General features: G+C 41.5%; 3 protein-coding genes across 7 annotated transcripts; 2 read left to right on the top strand and 1 right to left on the bottom strand.

The window, feature by feature from the left end:
* The first annotated feature begins 26 nt into the window (after positions 1-26).
* On the top strand, positions 27-4,532 carry ccdc15 (coiled-coil domain containing 15). 2 transcript variants are annotated; one of them, XM_029848831.1, is made up of 10 exons: positions 27-491; positions 841-969; positions 1,263-1,379; positions 1,662-1,778; positions 1,875-1,970; positions 2,690-2,821; positions 2,901-2,986; positions 3,167-3,358; positions 3,648-3,796; positions 3,869-4,532. In XM_029848831.1, exons 1-10 carry the CDS (start codon positions 318-320, stop codon positions 3,916-3,918), a joined length of 1,242 nt encoding a protein of 413 aa, XP_029704691.1. In that variant the 5' UTR covers positions 27-317; the 3' UTR covers positions 3,919-4,532. The 2 variants fall into 2 exon arrangements, with proteins under 2 accessions (XP_029704691.1, XP_029704690.1); XM_029848830.1 differs by having other exon boundaries at positions 40-491; positions 2,883-2,986.
* Positions 4,533-5,129: 597 nt separating this feature from the next.
* Positions 5,130-15,504, top strand: slc37a2 (solute carrier family 37 member 2). The gene is made up of 18 exons (XM_029848799.1): positions 5,130-5,719; positions 6,454-6,535; positions 6,779-6,869; positions 7,098-7,176; positions 7,252-7,387; positions 8,764-8,840; positions 9,395-9,561; positions 9,783-9,817; positions 9,935-10,045; positions 10,603-10,693; positions 10,779-10,841; positions 13,935-14,020; positions 14,162-14,210; positions 14,361-14,434; positions 14,506-14,584; positions 14,915-15,012; positions 15,113-15,180; positions 15,269-15,504. Exons 1-18 carry the CDS (start codon positions 5,661-5,663, stop codon positions 15,282-15,284), a joined length of 1,461 nt encoding a protein of 486 aa, XP_029704659.1. The 5' UTR covers positions 5,130-5,660; the 3' UTR covers positions 15,285-15,504.
* A 1,560-nt stretch (positions 15,505-17,064) lies between these two features.
* pou2f3 (POU class 2 homeobox 3) lies at positions 17,065-26,965 on the bottom strand. Of its 4 annotated transcripts, XM_029848933.1 has the most exons (13): positions 26,832-26,965; positions 26,503-26,559; positions 22,724-22,752; positions 21,296-21,397; positions 20,751-20,856; positions 20,160-20,251; positions 19,711-19,887; positions 19,450-19,591; positions 19,245-19,378; positions 18,568-18,732; positions 18,339-18,381; positions 18,122-18,236; positions 17,065-17,972 (listed from the first exon to the last, which is right to left on the bottom strand). In XM_029848933.1, exons 2-13 carry the CDS (start codon positions 26,549-26,551, stop codon positions 17,930-17,932), a joined length of 1,197 nt encoding a protein of 398 aa, XP_029704793.1. In that variant the 5' UTR covers positions 26,552-26,559; positions 26,832-26,965; the 3' UTR covers positions 17,065-17,929. The 4 variants fall into 4 exon arrangements, with proteins under 4 accessions (XP_029704793.1, XP_029704794.1, XP_029704795.1 ...); XM_029848934.1 differs by lacking the exon at positions 21,296-21,397 and having other exon boundaries at positions 17,930-17,972; XM_029848935.1 differs by lacking the exon at positions 26,832-26,965 and having other exon boundaries at positions 17,930-17,972; positions 26,507-26,528.
* Between the last annotated feature and the right edge of the window lie 1,002 nt (positions 26,966-27,967).

Here is a 27,967-nt window from a genome sequence, read left to right as displayed (position 1 = left end):
AAATTACATTGTCAGTTGTATAGGTCACGTTTTGATATAAATAAAGACAGGTGGATCCAGTCAAAAAATATCAGCAAACATGCGCATGCGCAGAAGTGACCTTCCGGTCCAGCACTGATATGCGCATGCGCAGAAGTGGTGTAGCAAATGGCAATTCAAAACAGCTATTTCGTTCCGTGATTCTTTTCCCCAAATATTAGCTAAATTAGCTCTTATAATAGTATCACGGCAACAAAATCGCCATTACTTCATATCTTATATTATATCACTGAGAAGATCAGGCAAACGCTTTCTTAATAAACTTGGTTGACGTTACAATGAATCTGAGGCGACATTTAACTCCGACAATTGGCTGGTGCAAATCATCCTCAGGTGGAAAACAGGAACACAGGTCTTCCAGATCCACTAAGGTGCTCGCCGAGAGGAACCAGGCGGTGGTACCGGTGGGAGCCTGGGTGGAGGTTGAGCATGATTTTCTGGAGAATCCCGCTGTGAGTGTTGGGCGGCAGCAATGTTTCCTCTGTCGCCAGGGTGTTCTGAAGGAGTCCGTTAATAACAATTTGAGTAAAAATGTGTCCCTATATTAGGAGTGTAGTATTTAAGGTTGCATATCAATGTGGGAAAAAAAGTTGTTGACTGTTTTGTGTAAGGAAGAGTAATTGAGAAAATACGGTATTGGAGATTTTTCTATCTCAGTGAGTGAGTACTGGACTTTCATGTTTCTTTTTCTTTTTCAAGTCAAAGTGTTTCTAAAATAGTTGCAACATAATTGAGTTCATTATTCTGCGAATACCTTGCCATTAAACCCCCCTGTATAAAATCATTGTTTCCATGGTGTAGGATGCTGCTTTGCTGGCTGAGGAGATCCAGACTGAAAGGATGAGAGAAACTGAAGAGAACCTTCGACGGTTTCAACGAAAAGTGCGCCACCGTGTGGCACAACACGCGCAACTCACCAGGAAGAGACATGTAATTGTAGACATAAGTGTTAATTAGTTAAGGACAGTTCTGTTGGGTAAAATTGTCGACAGAAAAGTTCCCTTACAAATTAATTAAATATAAAATCACTCCCTCTAATTTTGTATACCTAAAATTATGGAACTATTAGAAATTGTAAGTCATCAATTACTATTTTTTTCCATTGCCTTAGAACCAAACCCAATTATATTATCTTGATTTTGACCGTTTGTGATAGTGGTTCAACCATGATTAAGCTTTCTCCTTTTTCAAACTGCTAAAATTAAACATATATTATGTTTCAGCTGAGTCCAGAGGGCCTAATTCACCATGAACAAGTCTGGACCCAGCACGTTTGGGCTGGTGAGACTCTGCTCTCTGCAGGACATGCTGCTCAACACAGTTTGAATGACATCCAGGAGGTGAGTGTGTATCACATTACATTACATTTAACTAAATATACTTGCGTCTTTTGATTTAATCAGTAAAAGTGTGTTTTTCTTCTTGGTTTAAGTGTGGGTGTGGGGGAGCAGCCTTAAATGATATGGCTTAGATCAGTTATCTACACCTTATTTCTAACAACAAATGTTGTAATAGTATTATTGTTGTTATATTGATATTGTTATATTTGAAAAAGACATAATAATGTGATAAAATTGAGCTGTTATTAATCTAGAAAGTTATTCATCTCCATGGTTTTCCAGTCAGGTGAGGACATGAGACAGGTCAGACTCAGACTGGCTGCATGTCGGGTAACTCCCTGTGAGGAGAAGGCGTCTCAGCCTCCCGGAGAGAAAAGGAACATCGCTTCCAGTAAACACGTGAGTGTCTGTGGCTCACACTTCCTCTTTACAGTAGGCTTCTTTGTTTCGCTGCTGGAGATCAATCAAAATGCTTTACCCCTCTGTATATCACAGAAATCTGCTTCATATATAAATGACGAAGATGAAGAGGGAGGAGAAGATGTTCAATCCCTCACCACTCACCATGACTGTCTTCTCGTTAAGCAGAAGGTTGCTCAACACAGCTCGCATGACAGAAATGACGCTACTCTATGTGTCTATAATGCACAAGAGAAACTCACCTAATCCAAATAATAATAACAATATGACAAGTTTTAATTTCTTTCTTAAACAGACATTAATTTACTCGTAACTTAAACCTGAAACCTGAAGCCTGATAGTTTAACTTAATATCTGGTCACATTTAAGTATTAATGAAAATCAGTTATTTGTTGTATAAGTTCAACAGAACAGGTCTAAATTTGTAATTTGAGAGATTTAAAGATTTGTCAGATTTGACCTGACAGCTTGAAGGTCACTGTGGTGTCAGGCCTCTCAAGCATGATCTCTCCTTTAAGAATTTTCCTCAGTAAACCAGAGCTGTGATGGAAAGTTTATTATAACATTTATCTCAACTATTTCAGGTAATGAAAATGAACACCATCCTAACCATTCTCTTATTAATTTTCATTTCCTTGACCAACTAAAGTCTTTGGTCATCCTGGAGAAAACAAACACATCACACATCATGGGCTGCTGGACTTTATCAAATAAACGTTATGACCTTTAAACTGTTGACAGACTCTAGCAGGGCTCTGTACTGGTTCACTGGACCACATCAGTTGATGATGCTTTTTGTTTCTACAGTGGTAATGAATTTGTGACACTATCATATCTATGTGACACAGATTTCAGGACTGACCTTGAAACACTGCCTCTTTCTGTTTCAGCTACCTGGACAGACGTTGTGGGACTCAACAGCACAGTCTAAACAGGAGTCTGATCCCAGTTCTCAGTCTTGCATGAGCACAACAAAGGTCCTTTGGCCTCTGACTGACCATGAAAAAGAACTGAAGAAACAGGTAGGACCCAAATTGTTCCCAGCCCTATTTGTGGTCACGTGACCTGTTTGTGTCTCTGCAGCGTCAGTCTCATTTCCAGATGCACCGCCGGCTGTGCATGAATGTTGAGAGGAGGCAAGTGAAAGAGAACGAACAGCACAAGAAACATATGAAAAGGACGGCGAGGTGACCACATAATTTTCTTTTTATCACTTCCTCTCTTTGGTGACAGGTTCCTTATATGCAAATTCCCATTTCAAGTATGAAATAATTTTGTTCTCAGTTGTAATAAAGGATGTTATGTGTTATAATGTATTAGTGACCAGTAGGAAACACAAATAATGTTGATTTTGGTCTTACCTAAAGCATCAAAGCAGAGAAGGAACGACTTCGTCTGGAGGAAGAGAGGAGGTTGGAGAGGGATCTGCAGCTGGGGGCAGAGAGAAAGAAGCTGCAGGAGAGAGAGCAGCTAATTCTGGAGAGATTGAGGCTGGAGGAGGAGGAGAGAGCTGCAGAGCTGCAGAGGAGGAAGCAGGAAAAAGAGAAAGTAGATGCAAGGTAGCTTTGAAATATACTCTTTGGCTCTCTTTTTGCTTTCTGGGTCACTCTCCTGTCTCGTCCAAGAGCTTTCTGACCTTTATCTTCTACTCAACAAATTGTACATTATATGAGATTGCTCAAGAGTGTCTTAAAGCACAAATAATCAAAATTACACAACATACAACACAAACAAACATTTCCATTGCATATTATATAGTGTGTTTTAAAATATATACTTTACCAGAGCTGTGTATATGTTGGTGTTTCGGTGGTTTACACCTGCCTTGGTGTGTTCTATCCTCTGGAGGTTCATCCAGGCTCTAAAGGCTCGGCTGAAGGAGCGACTGTCTCAGGTCCACATCGAGCTCCCCCCTCTCTGCTTCTGTGCTGCTTCTTTCTGGGACACTCACCCTGAAACCTGCGCTAACAACTGTGTCTTCCACAACAACCACAAAGGTAAAGACGGCACATTCAGTCACTGTAGAAGGATAAAAGATGATTAACAGCAGCCTCTCATCTCTTCCACAGCGTACGCTAAAGCGTTGCATTCAACGATGCTGAGTTTTGATTTGCAGTGAAGCAGGAGGACAAACAGGCCTGGCTGAAATGAGCATCTCGCTGCCTGTGAAAGGGACAATCCAGGGATTTTAAACACACCAGATCAGCTTTTTTAGGATGGGATTATTGTGAATTTTCTTCAGTCTGAACTACCTCTGCAGCAGTTATGACAGCTTAAGCGGCAGTGACTTACTGGTCTTTTTTACTGGTGTACCACAAACAGGTTCCACTCATGCTGAAATGTTCTCCGAAAACCAGATCAAAAAGCTCACTGAAATTATTTCTTAGATAGTCTCAGTTTCATATGGCTCCCAATTACAGATCTTGTTGTCACACATTCAGACCCGAAAGAGGAACCTGTGTTTTTCCACAGCAGCGTTCTGTCCTGATTATATCTCACACACATTGGGTGTTGAATCACAGCTGAGTCATGTTACGATCTACAGGAGTGTGATGTCTTTCAAAAGCCGGCTCTCATTTAAATATTATTTAAGAGCTGTTGGAGTGGCACCATATTCTGGTGATGCTCCCTCAACGATAACACTGAATTTTTCAAGCTTTATAAGTTATTTTTCACAAATCTTTGTCAAACATTTGCAGTTCTGTTATAAAACAATTTCCCCAACTCATAAACCTAAATGTTATCTGCTTTATTGAATGATCTAACAATATACAGTATACATACTATCCAAACACTAAGTTATTGTTGGTTAATTCTGATTATAAAGATATTTAGCTTCATTTCAAAGGAAGTAGCAGTGTGCTTAAAATATCCTGGAAAAACAGCATTTTTGTTGTAGGTGCTTCTAAACTATAAACTCTACCCACCATTCATTTGCATTCATGTTTTTGTGCATAAATAACAAGGTGTGATATTTATACTGGGGCTTCTTAAAGTCATCTTTGTTTTGCATTTTTGTATCCCAACAATTGGTGAAATCCTTGATTTGTTCTTACATAAAAAGCTGTTTTTTTTTGCTCAAAAATGCATTTCCTGTACTTATTAAGAGCATTTTCGCTACTTTTTGACTATGCTGTGCATAAAAACAAATGAACCAACGTATATTTACGGTGGTAAACAAACGTGCTCCACCCTTTTTCAACAAGTGATGCGCAATTATCTGGACATTTAGTCCAAAATGCCCGGCCTCACTCATCAAATTATTATTTGTCTGCCCCCCCCCCCCCCCCCAGTTTCAGGGATCAGCTGTTTCTGACCGCTGCTTCCTGTTGCCGTGACGTCACCCAGACGGTCACGTGGACACCTGGAAGCGCTGGAAAATCTTGGGAATAACTCGTAGTCTAATTATAATACGTTTTTCCTTCCTCCTGCGCGGCAACTTCCGTGCGTGTATGCAGCTCGGCGGAGGCTGGTCGGACCGTCGGATCGCTGATATAAAGTCGCCCACAATGGCTCGGATGTTCACGCGCTGTGTCTCCCAGCAGGAGGCTACCCGCTGGCGGTTTCGATCTTTTAGCAGCTAGCGGTTGTTTTAGTTTTAATGCTTCCCTTCTTCAGACGTTCTCTTTTATTCGCTGCCTTCCTCACGGTACCGTAGGGCGTTTTTTTTTTTTTTTTGCTGTCATGCGTTTTTTGGCTCCCGCTGCTCTTAAGCAGTAGCCGGTTATATGTTCCCGTTCCATTGTAATAAGTTAGCTAATAACCTAGCCTTTGTAGTCCGATAAGAGGGGAATGTGTCGATCAAGACTCTGAGCGTTTATCAGTTTCCTCCTGATTTTTCCCCCCATAATTACACAAAAAATGAAATCACCGCTGGCTCCTGGGGTGCGTTTTCTCACGTCGTTTTCACGAGATTCTTGGTAAGTTGGTGGCCTGTTTGTCCTGTTTTCCATTCCTGTTAATAACACCCTTATTACAACCGCAGCCAGCTGTTATCACCATTTGTAAATGATTGGCTTAACCTCACCGATAATCTACACGCTGTTGATTTGAATACTTGTGAGCGATCGTGTTTGTTCCACAGGGCAGAGCTGCAGCCTGGATCCGGCTCTGCGACCCCCAACATGGGGCAGATGAACAGTCACTTTAGCGACTCCTGACACATCATTGACCTTGATCGAATCGATCTCAGTATTCAAGGAATTTCCTTTAAGAAAAGGTGGACTTTATATCTATAACTGCATCTCTGATGTTGGAGAATTGCAAGCTGACAAAAGTCCATCTGCAAAAAAGATAAACCTATAAATCATTGCATAATTTCTTGTAAGGTTATTTGGCCTGTTTTTAATGCCTGTAGTTCATTTTGAGTGGCGCAATTACTTCATTATAACTTCCTGTAAACTTGTAGCTGAACATAATTTAATGTTAATGTGGTTCTTTTGTCATATCTATTCGTGTCTCTAATGTTCTGAATAGCTGAAAGACTTTTTAAACGGAATTTGTGACGTTCTGCATTTATTTCCTGATAATTAAATTGCACGTCACCTGATTATTTTCTGATATTGTTATATTTCCCAATTAGTGAACAGCCTCCTGAAATCCTTACTTTGAGTGATGGAACATGAAAGCAGGTATCCATTGTTGTGTCCCGCAGGTATCGAGGTTCCATTCTGCTGCTGACCTTCCTCTTCTACACATCCTACCACCTCTCACGGAAGCCCATCAGCATTGTGAAGGTGATTGGAACAGTGTCTGTTGGCTTCCCACGAGCATTTGATGTTGAAAACTGATAATAATTTGTTTTGATTGGTTTTTCTGTATTTGAATGAATACTTCACACTTATTAGAAAATGTTTTCTAGTCTTTTCTAGACCATCTCCTGGGATGGTTCCACTCTGGTGTAGAAACATTAGCATCTTTAAACTGTATCTTTAACTGTGCTTAACTGTGAGTTGTTTCTGTTTTTCCCTGATAATCAGAGTCAACTGCACAGGAACTGCTCTGAACTTATTCCTCCAGCAGGACTGAACATATCTGACAATGAAACCTGGTGTGACTGGGTCCCCTTTGGTACGTTTCTGTATCTTAAACCTTTCTAAAAATTGAAAGTGTAGCCACAAGTCTAGAAGGAGTTTATTTTATTTTCATGATTAAGCAGAGAAAGGAGGCCGATCTGGACATCAGAACTCCTAGAGATGAATATTTATACAAAATATCAGTCGGCCGTATCAGGAACAAATAGTTCTACAAATCTACATAACTGAAATAGTGATTTTCTTTTTGGTGTCTCCTCTGTAGATCAAAGCAATTATAAGACCCTCTTTGGCATTTTGGATAACTGCTTTCTGGTGGCTTATGCTATTGGCATGTTCTTCAGGTATGCTTTTCACATTTTTACCCGGTTGTTTGCTTGTTTCTGGAGAATTAAAAAAAGAATGACCTGTTTTAACAGTGGGATCTTTGGCGAGCGTCTCCCTCTGCGCTATTACCTGAGCTTTGGAATGTTAATGAGTGGACTGTTCACTTGTCTGTTTGGCCTGGGCTACTACTGGGAAATCCACTCCTTGCTGTTCTACGCCTTCATCCAGGTAGAGATACACCTTTAAAATGGACTCCTTCAGCATGTCTTTGTCCCCAGGCGTGTGTTGTTTTAAAACAAGTTGCATCTTGTGCAGAAAAGACTCTAACGTCTCATCTTTGCAGCAATTTTACTGTTTTTAAAAGGAAATATGCTGTAAATTCAGATATTTTCGGTCTGGACAGTCACAAAACCGATCCTAAATCCTGAACAATAAAGGATTTATCAGTGAAGGTCTAAGACAAGAAGAGTGAGATAAGAGTGATACAACAAAGTAGGTCAATGTGAAAACCATTATGTTGGCTGGCTGCCAGACCTTTTAGTTGAATTCAATGTTAGAAAGTATCAATAACAGAGCAGTACAGTGACAACCCAGAGCCTTTGAGGAGACCTTGAGTGGTATTTTCAGGAGGCTGTTATGTACTTCAAACCCACATTCTTCAGCTCATATTCACCTTTTACCAAACCAAAGATTAAAAACAGAAGTTCAAGTGTCAGCAGCATCAAGCAAACCTCTGCGGTCTTCGCAAATGTTCTCATTATCTTGTATGAACTTGTCTCAGCTGTAGCACAGCAGCAACATCCCATCAATAGTGTTATCGCCGCGTGTCGTCCAACTTTAGAAATTGCACTGCATCAGCAATACGAGGCCCTCACATGGATTTCGATCGGCAGTGAAAGTTGTTTGTCAGATTGACTTTTTCATCGTGGCAGGAGTTGCTGGTTCTAAATCCACAGCAGTGTAGAGCTGGCTGAGGCTCGGAGAGGTGATGGGAAACAGTCTCCCACCCACTTTGACAGACCAGGATTTTTTTTTTTTTGCAGACAGGAAGTGCAGAGACCAGAGACCTATTGCTGATTCACCAACAATTGCTGATTCACCAACAACAGCAGCAAAATTCAATGTTTCACTTCTGTTTTATCCCGTAGGCCAGTAAGAAGTGCAGATCCAATCTGAGAAACCAGTCATACCCACTAGGTTACATCACTGTAGATTTGTTCCGTGGGGATGAATAGAGTTTTATAAAACATTTGTATATCCTGTAATTTAAAATTGATAAATAAACCACAAGTATTTGCTTAAAAATGCAAAAAACAGGGCTCATTGAACAGGTTTTCCATCACAGTCTTTGTTCCACCTCCTTCCTTCTGAGATCTCACACTAATTTAGTCAGACTTTCCTCAAGCATCACATGACTCACAGCTGGCTCACAAGACTGCGTGACTGGATCTGGGATTATATAGAATTGATTGTGTGGGAATTATTTAGGAATGTCCAGAGTCAATGTGCACAGCTCTGGGTCTCACCACCCTTTCATGGTCTTAGGTGGTGTTTTGGTAACACCGGCTCTCTCTCTGTCCCTTCTGTTTGCACTTTTCCTGCAGGTCATGAACGGGCTGATGCAGACCACTGGTTGGCCAGCAGTGGTGGCTTGTGTTGGCAACTGGTTTGGAAAGGGGAAGTGAGTAGCTCATGGTGCAGGAATAGATTATTTTTGTTATTGGTCGTCTAATGCATCTCATACCGGTTAGACGAGGGTTTGATTCATGTCAGCCATGTGACCAAAGGACAAACTGTAAACATGAAACACAGACACACGCACCCACTGAATATTTGTGTTTGATGTAGATGGCTAGGATACTTTTATTTTGAGTATTTCAATAAGAAATTGTTTGACTGTCTAATAGTCTATGTAGTTTGCATTAGTCTGTCTCCTGGCTGTCAGCCAGGCTCAGAACACATGACACTGGTATGCTCATCTCATCATGAGACAGACTTATACAACACGCTTTAATCCATAAATCTGCAGCTGTTCTTAAACCTTTATAATCAATACAAGCTGCTTCTGTGGCAGAAAAGACTCACTTACCTGACTCTTTTTCTAAAATTTCTAGAACTTGCGTTGTTTTTAAAGCAACAGACATGAAGCAAAAGATGATGAATTTCCTCCAACTGCTCAGTAGGGTTAGAAGAGCACGTACGTGATGGCCCTTCTGTCCGTGTGTGTCTGCTTAGGCGCGGGTTCATCATGGGCGTTTGGAACTCCCACACCTCAGTGGGAAACATCTTAGGATCGCTAATTGCAGGAGTTTACGTCTCCTCCGCCTGGGGGATGTCCTTCATCGTTCCCGGACTAATCATTGCTGCCACTGGGGTCATCTGCTTCTTCTTCCTGGTTGAAAGTAGGTAAAATGTCAACGTTTCAGTCACAACAGTTGATCAAGCCTCGAACAGCTGCTGAAGAGTAGTTTGTTGATGGTGTTAGGTTGGACCATCTTGTTAAATTCCAGCTCATATAAACTCCAGTTTGGTCTTGTGGATGTTCCTCCTTAATATAAAGTTGTCTTTTACTTCTCAGTTCTGTAACTTTTGCTGGTTCTCTTGTTTCCTGTCTGTCCTTCAGAACCCGAGGATGTCAACTGCTCTCCTCCTCAGCACGTGAGTAAAGCAGTCATTTGTTTTCTTGGTTACACCTGTTAAAAAGGCTGCTCAAAATCATGAAGTTTTAGTTTATAGAGTGATCAAAAGCATAGTGAGACGGAACCTCTTTTGCAGAACCTGCGCAGTAATGAAGGAATGATTAACGGCTCCGTCACCACTGAGTCTGCGGAGGTGATTGAGGAGCACGCTGAAGCCATCAGTTTTGTTGGAGCACTCTGTATACCTGTGAGTGAAATCATCATAAACCCATTAATTGTATGATCTATGGTGAGACAGAATTATAATAATACTTTTGACTTGGTCTGTTGGAACAAAGACAAAATGTGAGCGTCATTAGGTAATGCACATTTGATTCATGTTTTCACACATTTAGAGAATCTTATAACTCACCAAAGGCAAATTATTTAACAGACATTCATTGTAAGAAATACCAGAATGAGGAATGTTGATTTTGATTAATTAATGCCCCAATGAATCTAGGTTTATAAAACCTCTTTAGTGCCATCTAGCGACTATAGCGGGAATTTCACTTTAAAAGCTCATCAGTGTTTTACACCATTATAAACAGTGTAGTTTTTAAACTCCAGGAAAGCACGTGTAGTATTGTGCATGGACAGTCAGCAAATATCTGGTCATGTCTTATTAACATAATAGACCCTGTAATATTGTAACATCCAACCTAGCTGCAAACAAGGAGCTAACACTTCGCAAACACCAGGATGTTATGGATGATATGGAGTGCTGAATTGCCCGACAGAAACGGTGTGTGATGTCTCTCACAGGGAGTGGTCGAGTTCTCCCTCTGCCTGCTCTTCGCTAAGCTGGTCAGCTACACATTCCTCTACTGGCTTCCTCTTTACATCTCAAATGTTGGTCAGTCTTCACACATGCAGACAAAGCGTCACACTTGAGATGCTGATACAGATACTTTAACACTCCTCTTGTTTCCCATTAACAGTACATTTCGACGCAAAAGATGCAGGAGATCTTTCAACACTGTTTGATGTAGGTGGAATTGTCGGTAAGTTTGAGGCATCAGCTGGTCAGATTTTATTTTAGAATCCCCTTTCAGTCTAGTTTTAGTTCAGTAGATTTAAAAATACAACACATTGAGCTGATTCGCAGTTCTATTGGTTGTATTCTGCACTATACTTATTATCTGTACCGGTAGTCTGCAGCAGACTCTGCTATCTGTCTAACGCCATCTGAGCTCCACAGAACAGCATCTTTCGCATATTTTGCAAGTTCAGTTGTAAGTTTGAAGTGATAAATAGCTACAAATTAATTGTGTTCTAATCTATAAACTGAAACTTTGTAGAAGTTAAGGTTTAATTTGGTAAAACGCTGCCCTCCAGCGGATTGGAGGCCTCGCTGTTTTTTCCTTGGTCAGCCCAATTAATCTGTCAGTTTCCATTGCCCATAATTAGATTAGATTAGATTAGATTCAACTTTATTGTTATTGCACATGTACAGGTACAGAGCAACAAAATGCAGTTTAGCATCTAACCAGAAGTGCAAAAGAAGCAGCAAGTGAGGATAATAACTTAATAAATACAGTATGTGCGGTTATTTTTACAATCGTTTACCAGGTTGTGCTATAAACATATTTTACAGATGGTGTTTACATTAAATGCCTTAGACTATAAGTGCAGGAGCTATTTAGCTATTTACATAAGATAGAGGAGATGTGCAAATTATAAATTACGTGTATACAGATACAGATGATAAAGTGCATGAGTGCGCAGGACAGGTTTAAACAGTAGCTACATTGGTTACTAAGCTAGTGAGTTGTTGTGTAAACTGCTGTAGTGTAGTGAGGTGTGGAGTATGTAAGGGTCAGCAGGAGTTCAACAGGGACACCGCTCTGGGGAAGAAGCTGTTCCTCAGTCTACTGGTCCGAGTCCTGAGGGTTCTGTAGCGCCTCCCAGAGGGCAGGAGGGAAAATAGTCTGTGGGCGGGGTGGGAGGAGTCCTTGAGTATGCTGCGTGCTCGATGCAGGCAGCGCTTCCTCTGGACATCTCCGATGGCAGGGAGTGTAGTCCTTGTGATGCGTTGGGCAGTTTTCACCACCCTCTGCAAGGCCTTGTGCTCAGCGATAGTGCAGCTTCCATACCAGACTGACACGCAGTTGGTCAGGATGCTTTCTATCGCACAGCGATAGAAGTTCACCAGGACAGCCGAGGATAGCTGGTTCTTCCTCAGTGTCCTCAGGAAGAAGAGGCGCTGGTGAGCCTTCTTGATGATGCTGGAGGTGTTTGTGGTCCAGGACAGGTCCTCTGAGATGTGGGTCCCCAGGAACTTGAAGCTGGAGACACGCTCGACGGCCATCCCGTTGATGTGGATGGGGTCCTGTGTGCCTCCTCTTGCCTTCCTGAAGTCCACGATGAGCTCCTTGGTCTTGCTGGTGTTGAGGACCAAGTTATTGTTAGCGCACCATGTGGTCAGGCGCTCTACCTCCTCTCTGTAGGCTGTCTCGTCGTTGTTGCTGATGAGACCGATCACCGTTGTGTCGTCTGCAAACTTGATGATGGAGTTGGATCCATGTACAGGTCTGCAGTCGTAGGTGAATAGAGAGTAGAGGAACGGGCTCAGCACACAGCCTTGTGGCACACCGGTGCTGAGTGTGATGGTGGTGGAGCGGCTGTGACCTGACCTAACATGCTGTGGTCTGTCGGTCAGGAAGTCCAGAGTCCAGTTGCAGAGGGAGGGGTTGATGCCCAGGTCTCCAAGTTTGGTGATCAGCTTGGAGGGGACGACGGTGTCGAAAGCTGAGCTGAAGTCAGCAAACAGCAATCGTGCATAAGTGTTTGTGTTGTCCAGGTGTGTGAGCACAGAGTGCAGTGCTATGGAGACTGCATCATCTATGCTCCTGTTGCTGCGGTAGGCAAACTGGTGTGGATCGAGTGTGGTTGGGAGGCAGTCCTTCAGGTGAGCCAGGACCAGCCGCTCGAAGCACTTCATGATGATGGGGGTGAGTGCTACCGGGCGGTAGTCATTGAGGCAGGTTGGTCTGGAATGCTTCGGAACTGGGACGATAGTTGTGGCCTTGAAGCAAGACGGGACCACTGCGTGGGCGAGGGACAGATTGAAGATGTCCGTAAAAATCCCGGCGAGCTGTTCTGCGCATGCCCTGAGCACACGTCCAGGGATGCCATCAGGACCAGCAGCCTTGCGTGGGTTGATCCGGCTGAGGGCTGTGTAGACGGCGGTAGATGATAGTGTGATGGGTTGGTGGTCTGCTGGGAGAGGGGTCCTAGTGGCAGTGTCCTTGTCGTCCTTTTCGAAGCGAGCATAGAAGGTATTAAGCTCGTTCAGGAAGGTGGTGTCCATGACTGTGGGGCTGGAGTTGTTGGGTTTGTAGTCGGTGATGGCCTGGATGCCTTGCCACATACGCCTGGGGTCAGAGCTGGAAAAGTGACCCTCAATCTTGCGTTTGTAGGTGTGCTTGGCCTTTTTGATGCCCCTCCTCAGGTTAGCCCTGGCTGTGCTGTAGGCCTGGGCTTCTCCTGATCTGAAGGCAGTGTTGCGCGCCTTCAGCAGGAGCCGCACCTCCTTGTTCATCCATGGCTTCTGATTGGGGTATGTGGTGATCCGCTTCGTGGTGGTTATGCTGTCGATGGTGGTGGTGATGTGGTCCAGGACAGTGGAGGTGAAATTGTCAATGTCGGTGTGTGTGTGTGAGCCACAGCTGCCCCGGGGTGTAAACATACTCCAGTCCGTGTGTTGAAACCTGTCCTGGAGTACGGAGTCTGCTCCCGCCGGCCACACCTTGATGGTCTTCATCAACCTGACACGGACTTCATCAACCTGACGCGGTTGATGAGGGGTGAATACTTGGGGGTGAGGAACAAAGAAAGGTGGTCTGATTGTCCTAGGTGGGGGAGGGGTGTTGCCGTATAGGCACCAGCCATGTTTGTGTAGACATGGTCCAGAGTTTTGTTTCCTCTTGTATTGCAGGAAACATGTTGGTGGAATTTTGGAAGCACAGTTTTTAAGTTTGAATGATTGAAGTAATATCCATAATATTTATCTCTGAAATTAAAATATTGACCTTTATCAATTTACATCCTTCAGTGATTGTTTTAATGATTGTGAATGCGTCCTGTTTATATAGGAGGCATCCTGGCAGGCCTTGTTTCGGACTACACTGGCGGGAGAGCAACAACCTGCTGTGTCATGTTACTTTTTGCGGCCCCTATGGTGAGCTGTGGGCCACGTTAAAAAATGTTTTCTTTGGTTCTGACATGCTGATTACTGTGACCAGTCTCAATTATACACATTTTATACTTCAAAACCAGAAATATAATGCGAATTAAAATAAATTATTGCTAAACGTTCCAGCTTTTCCTCTATAATTACATTGGACATAGGAGCCTCGGGACTACAATAGGTAAGACTTATTCATTTATATGTATTGTTCCTATTTAAAGGAGGAAAAAAGATGATTTTGAAACTAACCTCTAAATTGATTTAATCTTGAAGAAGCTGTATTTATTTTCATTAAGGATTGTTTTTCATGAACCCTTTGTCCCACATGCAGGTATGCTGCTGTTGTGTGGAGGTCTTGTAAATGGACCATACGCCCTCATCACCACTGCTGTGTCTGCTGACCTGGTAAGAACAGAATCCTCCTGGGAAGCCAGTGGGTGCAGATTAAAGCGCATTCTATCACTTTACACCAACAGGGAACACACGAGAGCCTCCGCGGTAACTCCAGAGCATTGTCAACGGTGACGGCCATTATTGACGGGACTGGTTCAATTGGTGTGTATGGAACATCTGAAATTGATTTGTTTTGCTTTCATAACTCACAAAAGAACCATTCAGCTAAAAAAACACTGGTATGCCAAATTACAGTTGTACCAGAAATGGACAATCTGTAATTAATATAAGTAGCGATAGAGGGTGCTGTTCGTCATTACGCGTGAGAAAGAAAATAGACCTCTCATATTTATTTTTGTTTTGTTTTAGAACTAAAGTGATTAATTTGTTTGATGTTTAAAAGGTTAATAAAAGCATTTAAAACTGTGAGGTTAGAGATTTGTAGTGTAAACATGCAGTTTCTGTTCACTGAGGTTGATGCCTTTGCTGCAGGGGCTGCGTTGGGGCCTCTCTTTGCTGGTTTGATCTCCCCATCTGGCTGGAACAATGTTTTCTACATGCTCATTTCTGCTGACATCTTAGCCTGCCTGGTCAGACACTACTTTATTAGACTTTATTAACCATCAGCCTTACCGTCGATGGCAGCCTCACCAAGTTGAAGATTCAACTCATTGTTTTGTTTTTGTCCAGTTTCTGTCCAGGCTTGTCTTCAAAGAGGTTCAGGGTTGGTGCAGAAGCTGTGTCCCCCAAAGCAGAGGGTAAGCATCACCTGTTGTAGGTTGTAATCCAGACATAAAAAAATCTTTACCCTGATTTTTAAAATGATGATTTCTTTTCCCCCCACAGGTTCAGAGAGTTTTGAAACTAGCAATCACACAAAAAAATGGGTATCAGTTCGACAGGTGACCTCATTGTACAGAAGACAAACTTCAGTTTCAGCTGAATGGAAACAAGATTTATTGAACTATATGATAAATGTCTTCTTATTGTAAAAATGATTGTTCAGAGATCATGCTTTTTTATGACTAATCTCCATATTCTCTTTTAGTATTCTTTTATCATTAAAGTGTATATACAGTCCATTTTCCCAGATCTTGTTGTTTTCTGTTTCTCAAGTCTTCACGGTTGATGTTTGTGAATATGAAATTCATGAATGTTCAATGTCCCAACAGTAAATACAAAAATATGCAGTTTAGCCTGCTGGCTAATGCTAACAACCTGAAAAGACATCGATGACATGTTATTTTATTAAAGAAAATATGGGGTAAACTATTACTGTACACAAAGATATTTCAACAGTTGTGAATGCAAATAAATTAATATATATTCTTAAACCACGTGCAAGATTTTCATGCCTACAGTAATGAGATCTGTCGGGGTCAAGGGTCAAGGTCTATGAATTTTTCTGTGAAATCTTTTAACTTTTATTTTTGGTGATGAAGGGGACAAATTCATGCTGTCATTACAATTGAATAGTAAAGAGCTGCATTATGACAGGTTCTTATATAAAATGCATTTTCATGGATTTAATTTTTAATAAGCAAAAGTGCTTTAGTATTTAACAGCAAATTCTACATAAAGACATCAGAATCATCTTCAGGAAATCATTCCAGATTTCCAGATTTGACATCATTTCTAAATATTTGCTGCTAAAAAGAATATTTTTCAGCATTTAAACTTTTGGATAAACTCTCAGATTGAGTTTGAAATCGTTAAGGTGAGTGAAAAACAATATAGTTGAACCATTTCAATGAATTCCACCTTAAAGAAACATTTTCCTGTCTTAAATCTTCGCAAACCAGCAATAACACGCTTTCAATTACAAAGACCAGAAATTGAATAATTTCTTTATTTAAGAAAGTACCTGCTGTAGTAGCATGAGATGGCATCATTTTAAGTCCCTTTGGATAATGTTTTTATCACTGCAAAACAAGTCTCCAAACGAGCATACAACATAAATCAGTCACACGTTAAATTATCTTTTAAAAACCTACCAAAACAGCTATTGATAATAAAAAATATGAGTATTATAATGAGAGGTCTTGGGGGGAGATTTAGAACATAAGTGACAAAATAAAGAGTAGAAACTCCACAATAGAGAAGGTGTGCAGATCTTGTGTATATGTAAAGGACATATTTTAATGGCATTTGTTGACACAATGTCCTTTACTGAGACAAAACTAGACTTCTTTTATTTTTTTTATTTTTTTACATTTTTTAAATAAATGCAAACATTATGCAGTAAATACAGATGAACAATTGACCTGAAACTTGCCAGGTAATGTTTAATGTTCTCTCACTACACTGACTAACCAGAAAAAAAGTTTTCCTTTATTTAAAAACCAATCTTGTTATCTTTTTGCTTTTCCTTAAAAATGACTTCCAGTGAGTAAAAGGTCTTCATGGGTCAAAAACAGTTACAATCAGTCACATTAAACTTTCAATGTCACATGAAAAACACCAGTTTTTGGAGGTGACACAGAGCCAAAGTATGTTTGAGCCCCCCCGGTCCCCCCCCCCCCCCCCATCCCACCCAACCCACTATGAACCAGGGAAGGGAAGTCAAGGACTGAAAATATCCAAAATCAAAGTCAAAAGTGTAAAGAAATGGTCTATTTTTTATTTGTTTTTAGCTTTTAGCATTTTTTTTAGTTTTTCAGGAGAAATGTCAGACTGTTCCAACGACACAAGCAGACAGGATGTAAACAAACCCTGCAGCCACTCAAAGCCGACTTTAGGAGAGGAAATAAAAGTGGGTTTAAAATGATTAACCAAAGTGTTCACAGTTTACGGACAGGCTGAGTTTAATGTAGACATACTTACCACAAAGTTATCATACACATTGAGGCATAGCTGGTTTTGCAACCTAATTAAATTATCTCAATAATAAGCACAAGCTGTTCAAAGCGAAGGTCAAAGCTTATGTACAGTCATGAAACGGCAGGAGGAGAGGTTTATACCTTCTGCTGTTACACCCACAGGCGTATGAATGTGCCATTCCTGTGACACAAATCTCACTAAACTACAGACATGAAGATATACAATAATAACAAGGTGGGAGAGTGTAAAGGAAGTGGGGTGTCATCCATAAAACAGGTCTGCTTTAATGGCTAGAAAGTGCTACTGAATGAGACCAAAGGTCTGAGCCTGAATCCTTCACAATTCAAAAGAGGTTTTTTGGGTTTTATCACGTAAATTATATAATAAAAAGGAAAAGTTCCATCACATCACACTTCAGCTGTTTTTCTTTCCTATCCCATTTTATCATGTTTGCCTTCTGTGTGCGTGTGGATTCTTCATTTTTTTCAGATGATATTTCACAAAGTAAAGAGTCACATGCAAATCCAGCAGCTGGAGGCTGTTGACAGGCGCTCAGATAATTTCAGCTGCTCTGCAGTCTTCGAAAGGTTTGGCCCCTTCCATAAAGCTGCACAAACACAAATATTTGGACCCCTCGCAAAAATATGTAAAATAAAAAACTTCCTCCGATACAGTTTGTTTGAGGTCTCAGTGATGATATGCAGCAGAGTTCCACGTGCGATACCAGGACCTGAAGGACAATATTGTTGTTACTAAAGACAAACATCACAGAACTTTTATTTTAAGACGTTAACTGAAACTGAAGATATGCAAAGTATGATGGCTGTAATGTCCCTCTGTGCTTAGATTTGGAAATGATGCAAATAGAGACACACTTACCCCGCTGTGTTGTAGGAGGCTGGGTTGATCTGAGATGTTAAAGAGGAGGAGATGGCCGATAGGGTGTTGGGCGAAGCTTCACGACTGATGTTGTTCGGAGAGGAACTGGAAGAAACTGAAAGGAAACGGTAAAAAGGTGTCACTCATGCTTCCCTGCAACGGGAATTCAGAGGAAACTGCTGTTGAAAGGTTGGGGTTGAGAGGGATCGTGACTCACCTCCACCTGGAGCCATCGGGCTGTATGGTCGCGATGCCGAGGCCTGAAACAAAGAGGACATGAAGCCAAACTCGCACTAGAACTGCAGAATTTATGTGTGAGTTCATCTGCAGCACATTCAAAACTTGTAAAATCACAATCCGATTCTGGATGAGCTCTGATGACGAATCAAATCATCAAATGATGAAGAGGAAACAAGTCTGCAAGGGCGATGCTGGAGTTAGCTCACCATCCTGGAGTTGTAGTTGTGGGATTTGACCGACAGACTGGTCACTGGGCAGTAGATCCTCTTCTCCTTCTGACGCCGATTACAGAACCAAACTCGAACCACCTCCTTTTCCATGGAGAGCTGCTCAGAGATGAGCGTGATCTCCTCAGAGTTGGGTTTCGGGTTCTGGAAAACAAAACGGTTGTAGTCTAAGTTGCATTTATGTATCTTTAAAATTGAGAATGTTGTGATAAATAGAGTCTTAAGCATCCAAGTGTATGACAGTCAGGTTAGTTCTTCAGAATTATTTCCTATCATCACTGTATTAGACTGCCAGTGATGAACTGCTAGCATGCTAATGTTTACTTTCTAGCAGATAGAATAGGAATCACCATTCTATTCATATGAATAATTTAAATCATAACCTCTAGCTTTGAATTTGTAAATTAATATCCTAAAGTCCTCTGAAATCCTCCGTTTTTTTGGACACCACTATCAATACAATTGTTTAACTTTTTCCTAAGGGGACAATTTGTTTTTGAATAATGAGAAATTTTGCCTGCAGTTGTTGGTGCATTATTGTAAAGTGGGTATCGGCACACACTCACACACACACACACAGACACACAGACACACACCAATACACCGCCTGCCAACACAGCAGTATTAATAGTAAGAATAGAGAGTCTTGAACCTACATCAAGGAATCGTTTCTCCAGCGTCAGCTTGATGTTCGTCTCAATACTCGTCCTCTTTTTCCGTTTGCGCCCGTAGCCCTCAATGAGAGGCGGCATTGTGGTCGGGTTGCTCATGGAGTCAGACGGTGAGTTTTCTAATGTGACATCAAGGGAGAAATCAGCAGGAGGAGAGCGGCTGCCTCAGAAGCAGCACCACCCTACTCACCTGCATCACTCAGCCATTTCTCCAGCAGAGGTTTGAGCTTGCACATGTTCTTGAAACTGAGGTTGAGCGCTTCGAATCGAGAGATCGTCGTCTGGCTGAAGTCATTCCCGTATAGTTTCCCCATGGCAAGGCCCACATCTCCCTGCAGAAACACACCGTAAACACATGGATAGGTTCTTGGCTAACCCTGCAGGGTATCTTTTAGCTTTGCAATGAATGAATGCTCCTCCTAATTGGTCATTGGCTTGTGTGCTTTGTCACCTGGGTGAATCCCAGTTTGATGCGCCTTTGCTTGAATGCTTTAGCGAACTGCTCCAGCTCTTCCAGATCGCTGGGCTCCTCTTGGGGCGGTACTGACATGTGCTTGGGCATCTGCAGGTGGGACATGTCCATGTGGTTCTCCATAGGTGGTCCGGCCAGACCATTTCGACTCATAGCCTGAACCATGCAAGAATATAAAAATGATTCATTATTTATTATTATAAATTAGTCCAACATGCAATTTTTAAATGCAATTTTGGCAAATTTCTTATTGGTGAGGTTTCTACAATGTGCTTTTAGTTAATTGTCTCATTTTTTAACCATTAAAAAATGTAAACTTTCTAATCTTTAGCGACCGCCGAAGTAGCAAAGGAGAAAGACATGACCTTGGCTTCATCCTTTCACTCAGGGGCCTATAAAAGGTGATCTAATAGAAGGTCAGAAAGTACCTGTGGGGTCAGAGCCAGGCCAGGCTGGTGCTGATGAAGGAGTCCAGATTGACTCTGGCCAGGAATGGAGAGCAAATTTTGCTGTAGAAGAGCTGTATATAAAAACAAATGTGTGTTTTCATTAGATAATTCAGTCTGAATAAAGATTCCTGGTGTAAAGACACTTTGGTGAGACCCAGAGGGACACATAGAAACTTCTTTAAGGACCATAGAGCAACATAAAATGAATTAAAGAGACTTAAAATCCCCTCGTAAAAAACTCTATAAATTCAAATTTACAACATCTATAACACACACGTCTTTTTCCTACAGCTGCAAGGCGCCTTGTGTGGATTCCCATTAAAATCTTTTGCACATGTTTGTTTTTAAGTGAACTGAAACTACTAGATGTTGAAAATGCCTTTGACTTTTAAATGTTTTTCTCTCATCTACCCAGTCTGACGTCAGCGCAGACAGAAAAACCTGATTAGGCATATCTTCAATGTCAGACCGAAACGGGGAAGCCTCATTTGAAACAGTCTCTCGTGAATATTCCACACTAGACCCGTCCCAATACTAATGAGCTGCCATTTCAGCAGAGTTTGAGCGGACCTTGGTGGCTGCTGGGGCTCTGGGAGAGCAAGAACGGGGAGGGAGACGACAGGTGAGATGGCGGCATCAGAACCAGCTGCTGCATGGTGTGGAGAGAGCTGAGCTCCTGGAACCACAAACACAAACATGGTTAGTTCTGGACCGTCCAGGACCAGCTACAACTACAGAAGTATCCATTTCACATGGCCCACCGATTCTGAATCCATAATGTTTTTTAAACTTAACTTTTGAGTGTTTTTTTTTTGTTTTTTTTTGCTGCTAAATCTAAAATATTAAAATAGAAATAGCCAAACCGATGTTTTGTTTTGGTTAAACAAAACCCAAAACATCTAATCATTTACTCATATGTATGTTTGTTTTTCTCATTTATGAAATTAAATCCATTTTGAGTCCCTAATTTGGGTCCCATTAGTTTGGCTCAGGGAAAGAAAATGCAGTTTTTTAGAGTTGAAGCGAGAGCTCGGCCCTGCGTCAGCAGCTTACGACCACTTTGATTTGTGCTCAGCTCTTGCGGTCATTTAAGAAAGTCTGCGTTAGTGTTTTACCCCGGTCAGCTGACCTCCAGGCATGGGTGCGCTTTGTGTCATGTGACATGTCTTCAGGGAGGCGCTGGAGTGATGCGAGTCGTGGATGTCCTCTGTCTTTATCTACAAAAGCAGGCGGTTATTGCTCCTGCTTCTGATGAAGGCATGAAAGTACACGTTTGCCCATATTGTCAGTAGTGCATAATTTTTAGGAATGGGAGAGCGTGTACACACACACACACACACACCCACACACACACACACACACACACTCACACACTCACGCATTTACAGACTTATTTGCACTCCAGGACCAGTTTAGTCACTAAACACGACACAAAGGCTGATAGACTCCCTCGCTTCCCTTGGGTGAGCCATTATTCAAATACCGCCTCCCTCCTCCTCCTCTTCCTCCATCGGGACACACACACACACAGACACACACACCGCCCCCCCAACCCCCGAGAGCTTTGTCACTTCCTAAAAGCACAAGCACAAGGCGAGATGTCGGCCCATGCCAGAATGAATGTTTGGACAAGTATCTAAATAGCCGGTGGCTGTTTGAGGAGTTTCCTGGAGATGGCAGCCTTTGTTGACATCATCAGGGAGAGCAGGTAGTTTATCCCCAGGATGTTAGCCATTTAAAAGTCAGTTGAATCTTTTGTCCCAGGTTAAGTTTTAGTGGCATGCACATGCCTGCAGGGTGTTTGTATTTCACTTTCCAACTGAGCTCCACAGTCTTCTTTTTTTTTTTGACAGACTTGAGGTTATCTTATGAAAACCTGCGGAATTGATGCCCCTTGTTTCGGTGCCGTTGTTGCACCTCAGATGTTATCCCAAAAACATTTATCTAAACACACACTGGCATTTACATGTGGATACGTGTGAATGAAAATACACACTCAAGAAGAAAATGAGCATTACTCTGCGCTAAAAATAGTACCAAACTATAGTGCTGCAGATGAACCAACAACCCTCTGAGCAGCATCATGATCATTATTTCCTCATTTGTGTCTGTAAAGATTGTTGCTGTAACTGCAGAAAAGAAACTGCAGCAGTCAGTAAGAGACCCTGGACTCCTCCATCGTGCACATTCCTGCAGCTGCGACAACAACAACGTAATTTCCCACAGTCCAAATGTGCTGCAAACTTTTGGAAACCCCCATTTAGTAGAAACGTGGCTTCAGACAGAATGACGAAGATGATCAGATGAGATCAGATCCTGTTGGATTCGTCATGTTTATAGGAATAAAGGGTTACTTTAAATTCCCTGATCTGACTTGCATTTCCATCTCAGGGTGTGTAGAAGGTACAGTCACCATGTCCCAGTAAACCCAGTGACTACACTGGTCATGCAAAGCTGATGATTCTCTCGACCAATCAGATTGCAACATGTCTAACATTTTTTGGAATTAGGTCACACATGAAGGTCATAAGGTTACTACTTACATGTCGATTGAAGTCAATTCCGTTATGACCTAAACACCAGAAGAGAGAAATTAGAAAGGTTTCAGAGGGTTGCTGTGACCCCCCAGCTATGATGAACACAATGAATCAAGTGAAGTTACGCCTCTTTCAGATTCACCTTTCATTAACGTTTAGACTAGGTCTTCATCTTGAGGATTTTTAAGATAAAAACGTATATAAAAGAGGAAAGTTCACAAAATATTAACAGCATTTTATATAATATGAAATGTGACAAAAACACAAAAATTTTACAAAATTGGGCCAACATAAAACAAGTCACTCATCATAAAACTGCACAAGATTCCACTGAACATGTCAGAAAACCAAAGGTTTCAGGCAACAGCCGTCACAAAACATTGGACACAGCTGCATTTTTACAAACCATAACTTCACCAAAACACAGAAAGGTTAGTGTGCTGCAGACAGACTGAAGACAGAATGTTTGAAATAAGACTGTTTGTTCCCAGGAGGGCAGTTTGACAGCAGCATCATTCAGTGCTGCACACATGGGAAGAGGAGGAGAGCTCAGAGATGTGCAGGATAAGATCCTGAAATTTGAATGTCAAATCAAGCTCTTAGGTCTGTGTGTGTGTGTGTGTGTGTGTGTGTGTGTGGAGAAAGAGAGAGAGAGAACAACACAATGAGCAACTAGAATCACACCATGCAAATACTCCCAATATAACACAATAACACATAGACACACACACACACACAGATACACACACACGTACACACACATGCCCGCACACCTTCTCCAACCCTCCCAACACAACCAGCTTCATGGCCATACTTCCAGTATGGAAATGACCAAGACATGCAAATCAACTCTGAGGGCAGGAAGCCTGAGCTCAGGCTACACCCCCCTACACACACACACACACACACACACATATAAGTTACAGAAAGAAAAAGTTACGACATAATTTTAACCAGATGTTTTTCCCTGAGGTAAACATCCACCCAAAAATAATGAAATATTGCCTGCTTAAGTTGTGAATGATCTCAACAATCTATTGTTCCCTTTTTTATATGTATATCATCATATCATGTTTTACCCAGTTAAGATACTCTTTCATTTTTTTAAATGTCATTTTCTTCACCTCTTTATCCCTGTCAGGTTCATGGGGAGCATGCGTGGCCCCTGGATGAGTGGCCAGTTCATCACAGTGCAATATGTGAGCTATTGTGCGTTTAGGTACCTTGCTTAAGAGTACCCCGGCATTGCTATGAAGATGTTCTGGCACCTTCCCCTACTACCAGAACACCTACCATGGTTTAGATGCACCAGACACACACACAGACACACACAGACGCACAGACACACACACACACACACACACACACACACACACACACACACACACACACACACACACACACACCACACACACACACACACACACACACACACACACACACACACGCAGACAGGCAGACACAGACACAGACACATACACATACACAGACACATACACAGACACATAGACACAGACACACAGACACACACAGACACAGACACATACACACAGACAAACACAGATACAGACACAGACACACACGTTCAGGCGTTTGGTGTGTGGGAGGAACCGGGCGGACGGACAGATGTCCACGCTGCCACCTCGCTGTCGCACCTGAAGCTGAATTTCTCCTGACCAGTATGTTTCACTGGTGAGGTCGTTGCCGCCCCCAGTCTGAGGGTGGCTGCTGACTGTTAATATTACCACCTTTAAGTGGTAAAGGTGCAGCGTGAATATTCCTGTTCACCATTTAGATCCTTAAATCTGGCCTCTGTTTGCCTTCAAGTGCAACATGTAAAGCTCAAAAACAGCCCACGTGTGTTTTAATGTGTTCCAGGATGTTGGATGAAAATCCTTTTTTTGGCAAAATACTCTCTAAGCTATACTCACTGCTGTTTATTAGTGTTTAGGGGAGAATAAAATATTCTGGGAATATAACATGTTATGCAAAGCAGCTGCTGTTTTTGAAACTGGCAGCAGTAATATAACCAATCCCAGAAATATAGTCTGATAAGGAATTCTCCAGCTTCCTGTTCTATGTTAAGTTTATCATATAGACAACAACAAGTGCTTGGCTATTTAAGAGAATGTCGATGTCACAAGGCTCAGTTACTGGGGGAATACATGAAACGGTCAACAGGAGCTTGGAAAATGGACCCTGCATGTTTGGCAGCCAGACAAGAATAGTTCCCCAATCAGGCTGGGAATGCCACCATTTTAGGGGAGCTCAATGTGGTATATATGCTGTCTGAATTTTCCCTTTGTCGAGGCACTTTTCTGACGTACACCTGTTCTGGAGTTTTGCTGTCTCCATATTGTGCAATATAAACTTACTTCCCGATCAGTGTTTTGTGGCTTTTCATTTAAAAACGTATCCAGAGTGCTTTTTGGACAAACTTTTCCATAACATGTCTTAGGTATTAAACATCACAAAGGGAGAAAAAAATCAGTCCATATTTGAGTTTCCATGAGTGGTCTACAACCTGAAGAGCCCTTTTCCCCATATAGACAAAGATATCCTTCCTGCTCTTGTTAAACTGTAAATGAGGACTAAGACCAGCAAGATGTGAGAACAATGTAACTCTCTCTGAGACAGAAATTAAACTGCTAATTAAGAGAGACTCAACCTCTCTGAGGAGGGAACTAAAACATGCTCACTTTAACGTTGCAGTTTAATAATCACCTATCTAATTTCTCATTAAAATAAGGCCAAAACAACAAAATTTCCTGTCTTCTGTGAGCAATGACGTGTCAACACACTGAGTGGCTATGCAATGAAAATAGTGTTGTGGTTTCTTGTTAATGTAACTAAACATCCCTATTTGTTCTTTCTCAGTAGACAGGACAAATAAAACCAAAGCTATCTCTGTGCAGCAGCTAACAGGAGAATTAAGAATTATTCAAGCTGTTATGTAGAATCGACCTTGTTTCTGGACCAAACGTTGTCCATCTGATGTACTTGTGAGAGCAAAAGTGAGGAATTTAGTGCTGTCACTTCTCTCACACAACAATGATCACCAGAAAAGTTCCACTTTTCTCTGTTGTTGCTTCCTGCTTTTGCTCCGTCGCTGGTTGCTTTCCTGAACTCTGAAGCAGCCCAACATTTTACAGCAAACAGCCTCAGGGGCATCCTGGTATGGTAACCAACTGCCACATTGTCTCTCTCTCTCTCTCTCTCTCTCGCTCTCTCTCTCTCTCTCTCTCTCTCTCTCTCTCTCTCTGTCTCTCTCTGTCTCTCTCTCTCTCTCTCTCACTCACACACACACACACACACACAAACACGCGCGCGTGTCGCCTTGCAATTTTCTTGTTGTTCACATTTTAATTGAGTTTAATTAGTAAGCGGTTTGGTTTACTAAAATAATCCATATGTTCAACAGGTGTCAGAGCTGTGAAAATAGACATTTAGTCTCAAGGTATTTTTTTTTTTAAATCTGGCAACTGGTAGCAGTTCATTCAAGACATTGTTGGGAAAAAAAACCCTGCTAATAAACTCATCTCCAACACTTTCTCATAAAATCCAGAAACTCAACCAAACCTACTATAATAAATGCAGGAAAATGAATACTTTGACAGGTGAAACTCTTGTCTAAAATCTAAAGAAACTCTCCTTTTGGACACCCAGCACAAGCAGAATCAACAGTTTTACGAACTTGCCTCTGTTGAGCCGTTGGTTAGTTTTCTGTGTGTAGAGACGGTTTTGACAGCATTCATACGCATAGTTAAAAGGAGAATTATCCTTACCTGCCTGTTCAGCTTGAGGATCTGACTGCTCCACCGTGTCTGTGCTCATCTTAATATCTGTAATGATAAATATAGCTGATTTTCCTAAAGTATTGTAACTTTCACCAGGACAATGATGCACTCAGGCCACCCAGGAAAATGATCTTGAGTTTATTCTAATTTGCCCTCCCCTTCACACCACCACTAACTGTACACTCTCTTCTCTGAGCCCTAGTTGTAATATTCATAAGTCAGTCAGATGAACTCCCTGCGGTCTGAGCTCCTGAAGTCCATCCTGTGATATAAGATTATAAAAGCCAGTTATAAAAGCCAGTGTAAGAGTCACTCACCTCAGGAGATTCACTCTTGGATCTGTCTCAAACTGCTGAGCTAAAAAGTTTAAGGAATCTGCAGCTACTTATCAGCATTTTCCCAAGTGGAGAAACGTTCACCTCTTCAGTATATCCTGCACTGCCTGATAGGCTTATTTGCATATGCCTCAGTGCGTCCTATCCAGCTTCAGACTGTTTGCATAAAACAACAATGAGGTTACTGCAAATTACAGCATGAATTGTGATGGGGGAGTAAAGCATCGTATGACATCTCCTCTGGCTGCCTTCAAAATTAAAATCATCCACTAAGAGCATCAAATTTAACACAGATGCAATGTTAGATTACCCAACATCAGGAGTTGACATAAATTAAACTCAAAAACCAAATTTTGAAGTTGTTAGACTTGAAAAACATTTAAAATAAATAAAATAAATCTCACGGCCACCAAATTAGGCAAAAACAATTTCAATGCTGAATATGGATGAGAAAAATAATAATAATTTGAGGCACAAATCCCCCCACCCCCCCAGACAGTCTTCGTATGATCACAAATTGTAGTTTTATTCAGTTTATAAACATATATAAATGAATTAAACTTGTGATTATTCAAGCACATATAACCTTGTGTAGATATTTGAGATATATTAGATAACAATGTATGAGGCCAAAGTACAGTTTAACAGATTACTCTATAATTGAGTTGTAGATAAAATAAATTCCCATCTCTACAAGGGATTTATGAATATTCCTGTCCAGGTCACTCAGCTGCCTGTGCTCTGGCAAAATTTGCAGCTTCTTTGTAATGTGGTCTCGCCTCTCACTTGGCAGCAGTCATTTTTCTTCTTTTTAAATTCTGACAAAGTGGTGAGAAGGCTGGAAAAGGAGTAAAACACGTCAGATCCAACAATGCAGCATACTAAATTATTTGAGATTGCGTGTGTAACCACATAAAAAGATTAAGATTGGATTTTTTTTACAGAAATCATAATACAAATTTAGCAGGTAAACCCCCTAAAATTTAAAATCACATCTGCTCTAATAGTGGACCTGGGTCTGATTCCCAAATTAGGGATTTTCAGAAACCCATTAAATGTCCACCAAAAAGGCATATTAATCTGATTTTTCTTTTTTCTTCATGCATTGTTGTATTGTT

The sequence above is a fragment of the Takifugu rubripes genome, chromosome 15 (assembly GCF_901000725.2).
Source record: "Takifugu rubripes chromosome 15, fTakRub1.2, whole genome shotgun sequence".
Classification (NCBI taxonomy): domain Eukaryota; kingdom Metazoa; phylum Chordata; class Actinopteri; order Tetraodontiformes; family Tetraodontidae; genus Takifugu; species Takifugu rubripes.
This window is presented reverse-complemented; position numbering and strand designations above follow the sequence as displayed.

Bases quoted from the DNA above. Each gene is read 5' to 3' on its own strand.
- ccdc15 (XM_029848830.1), top strand. From the start codon at position 318: ATGAATCTGAGGCGACATTTAACTCCGACAATTGGCTGGTGCAAATCA. The intron at 1,971-2,689 runs GTTGCTCAACAC...TTTCTGTTTCAG, and splicing joins GTCTTCTCGTTAAGCAGAAG to CTACCTGGACAGACGTTGTG. The intron at 3,359-3,647 runs GTAGCTTTGAAA...TATCCTCTGGAG, and splicing joins AAAGAGAAAGTAGATGCAAG to GTTCATCCAGGCTCTAAAGG.
- slc37a2 (XM_029848799.1), top strand. From the start codon at position 5,661: ATGAAATCACCGCTGGCTCCTGGGGTGCGTTTTCTCACGTCGTTTTCA. The intron at 6,536-6,778 runs GTGATTGGAACA...CCTGATAATCAG, and splicing joins AGCCCATCAGCATTGTGAAG to AGTCAACTGCACAGGAACTG. The intron at 7,388-8,763 runs GTAGAGATACAC...CTTTTCCTGCAG, and splicing joins TGTTCTACGCCTTCATCCAG to GTCATGAACGGGCTGATGCA.
- pou2f3 (XM_029848933.1), bottom strand. From the start codon at position 26,551: ATGAGCACAGACACGGTGGAGCAGTCAGATCCTCAAGCTGAACAGGCA. The intron at 19,888-20,159 runs GTACTTTCTGAC...TGCATGGTTCAG, and splicing joins GCCTGGCTCTGACCCCACAG to GCTATGAGTCGAAATGGTCT. The intron at 18,382-18,567 runs GTGAGCTAACTC...TCTTTGTTTCAG, and splicing joins ACAACTACAACTCCAGGATG to GCCTCGGCATCGCGACCATA.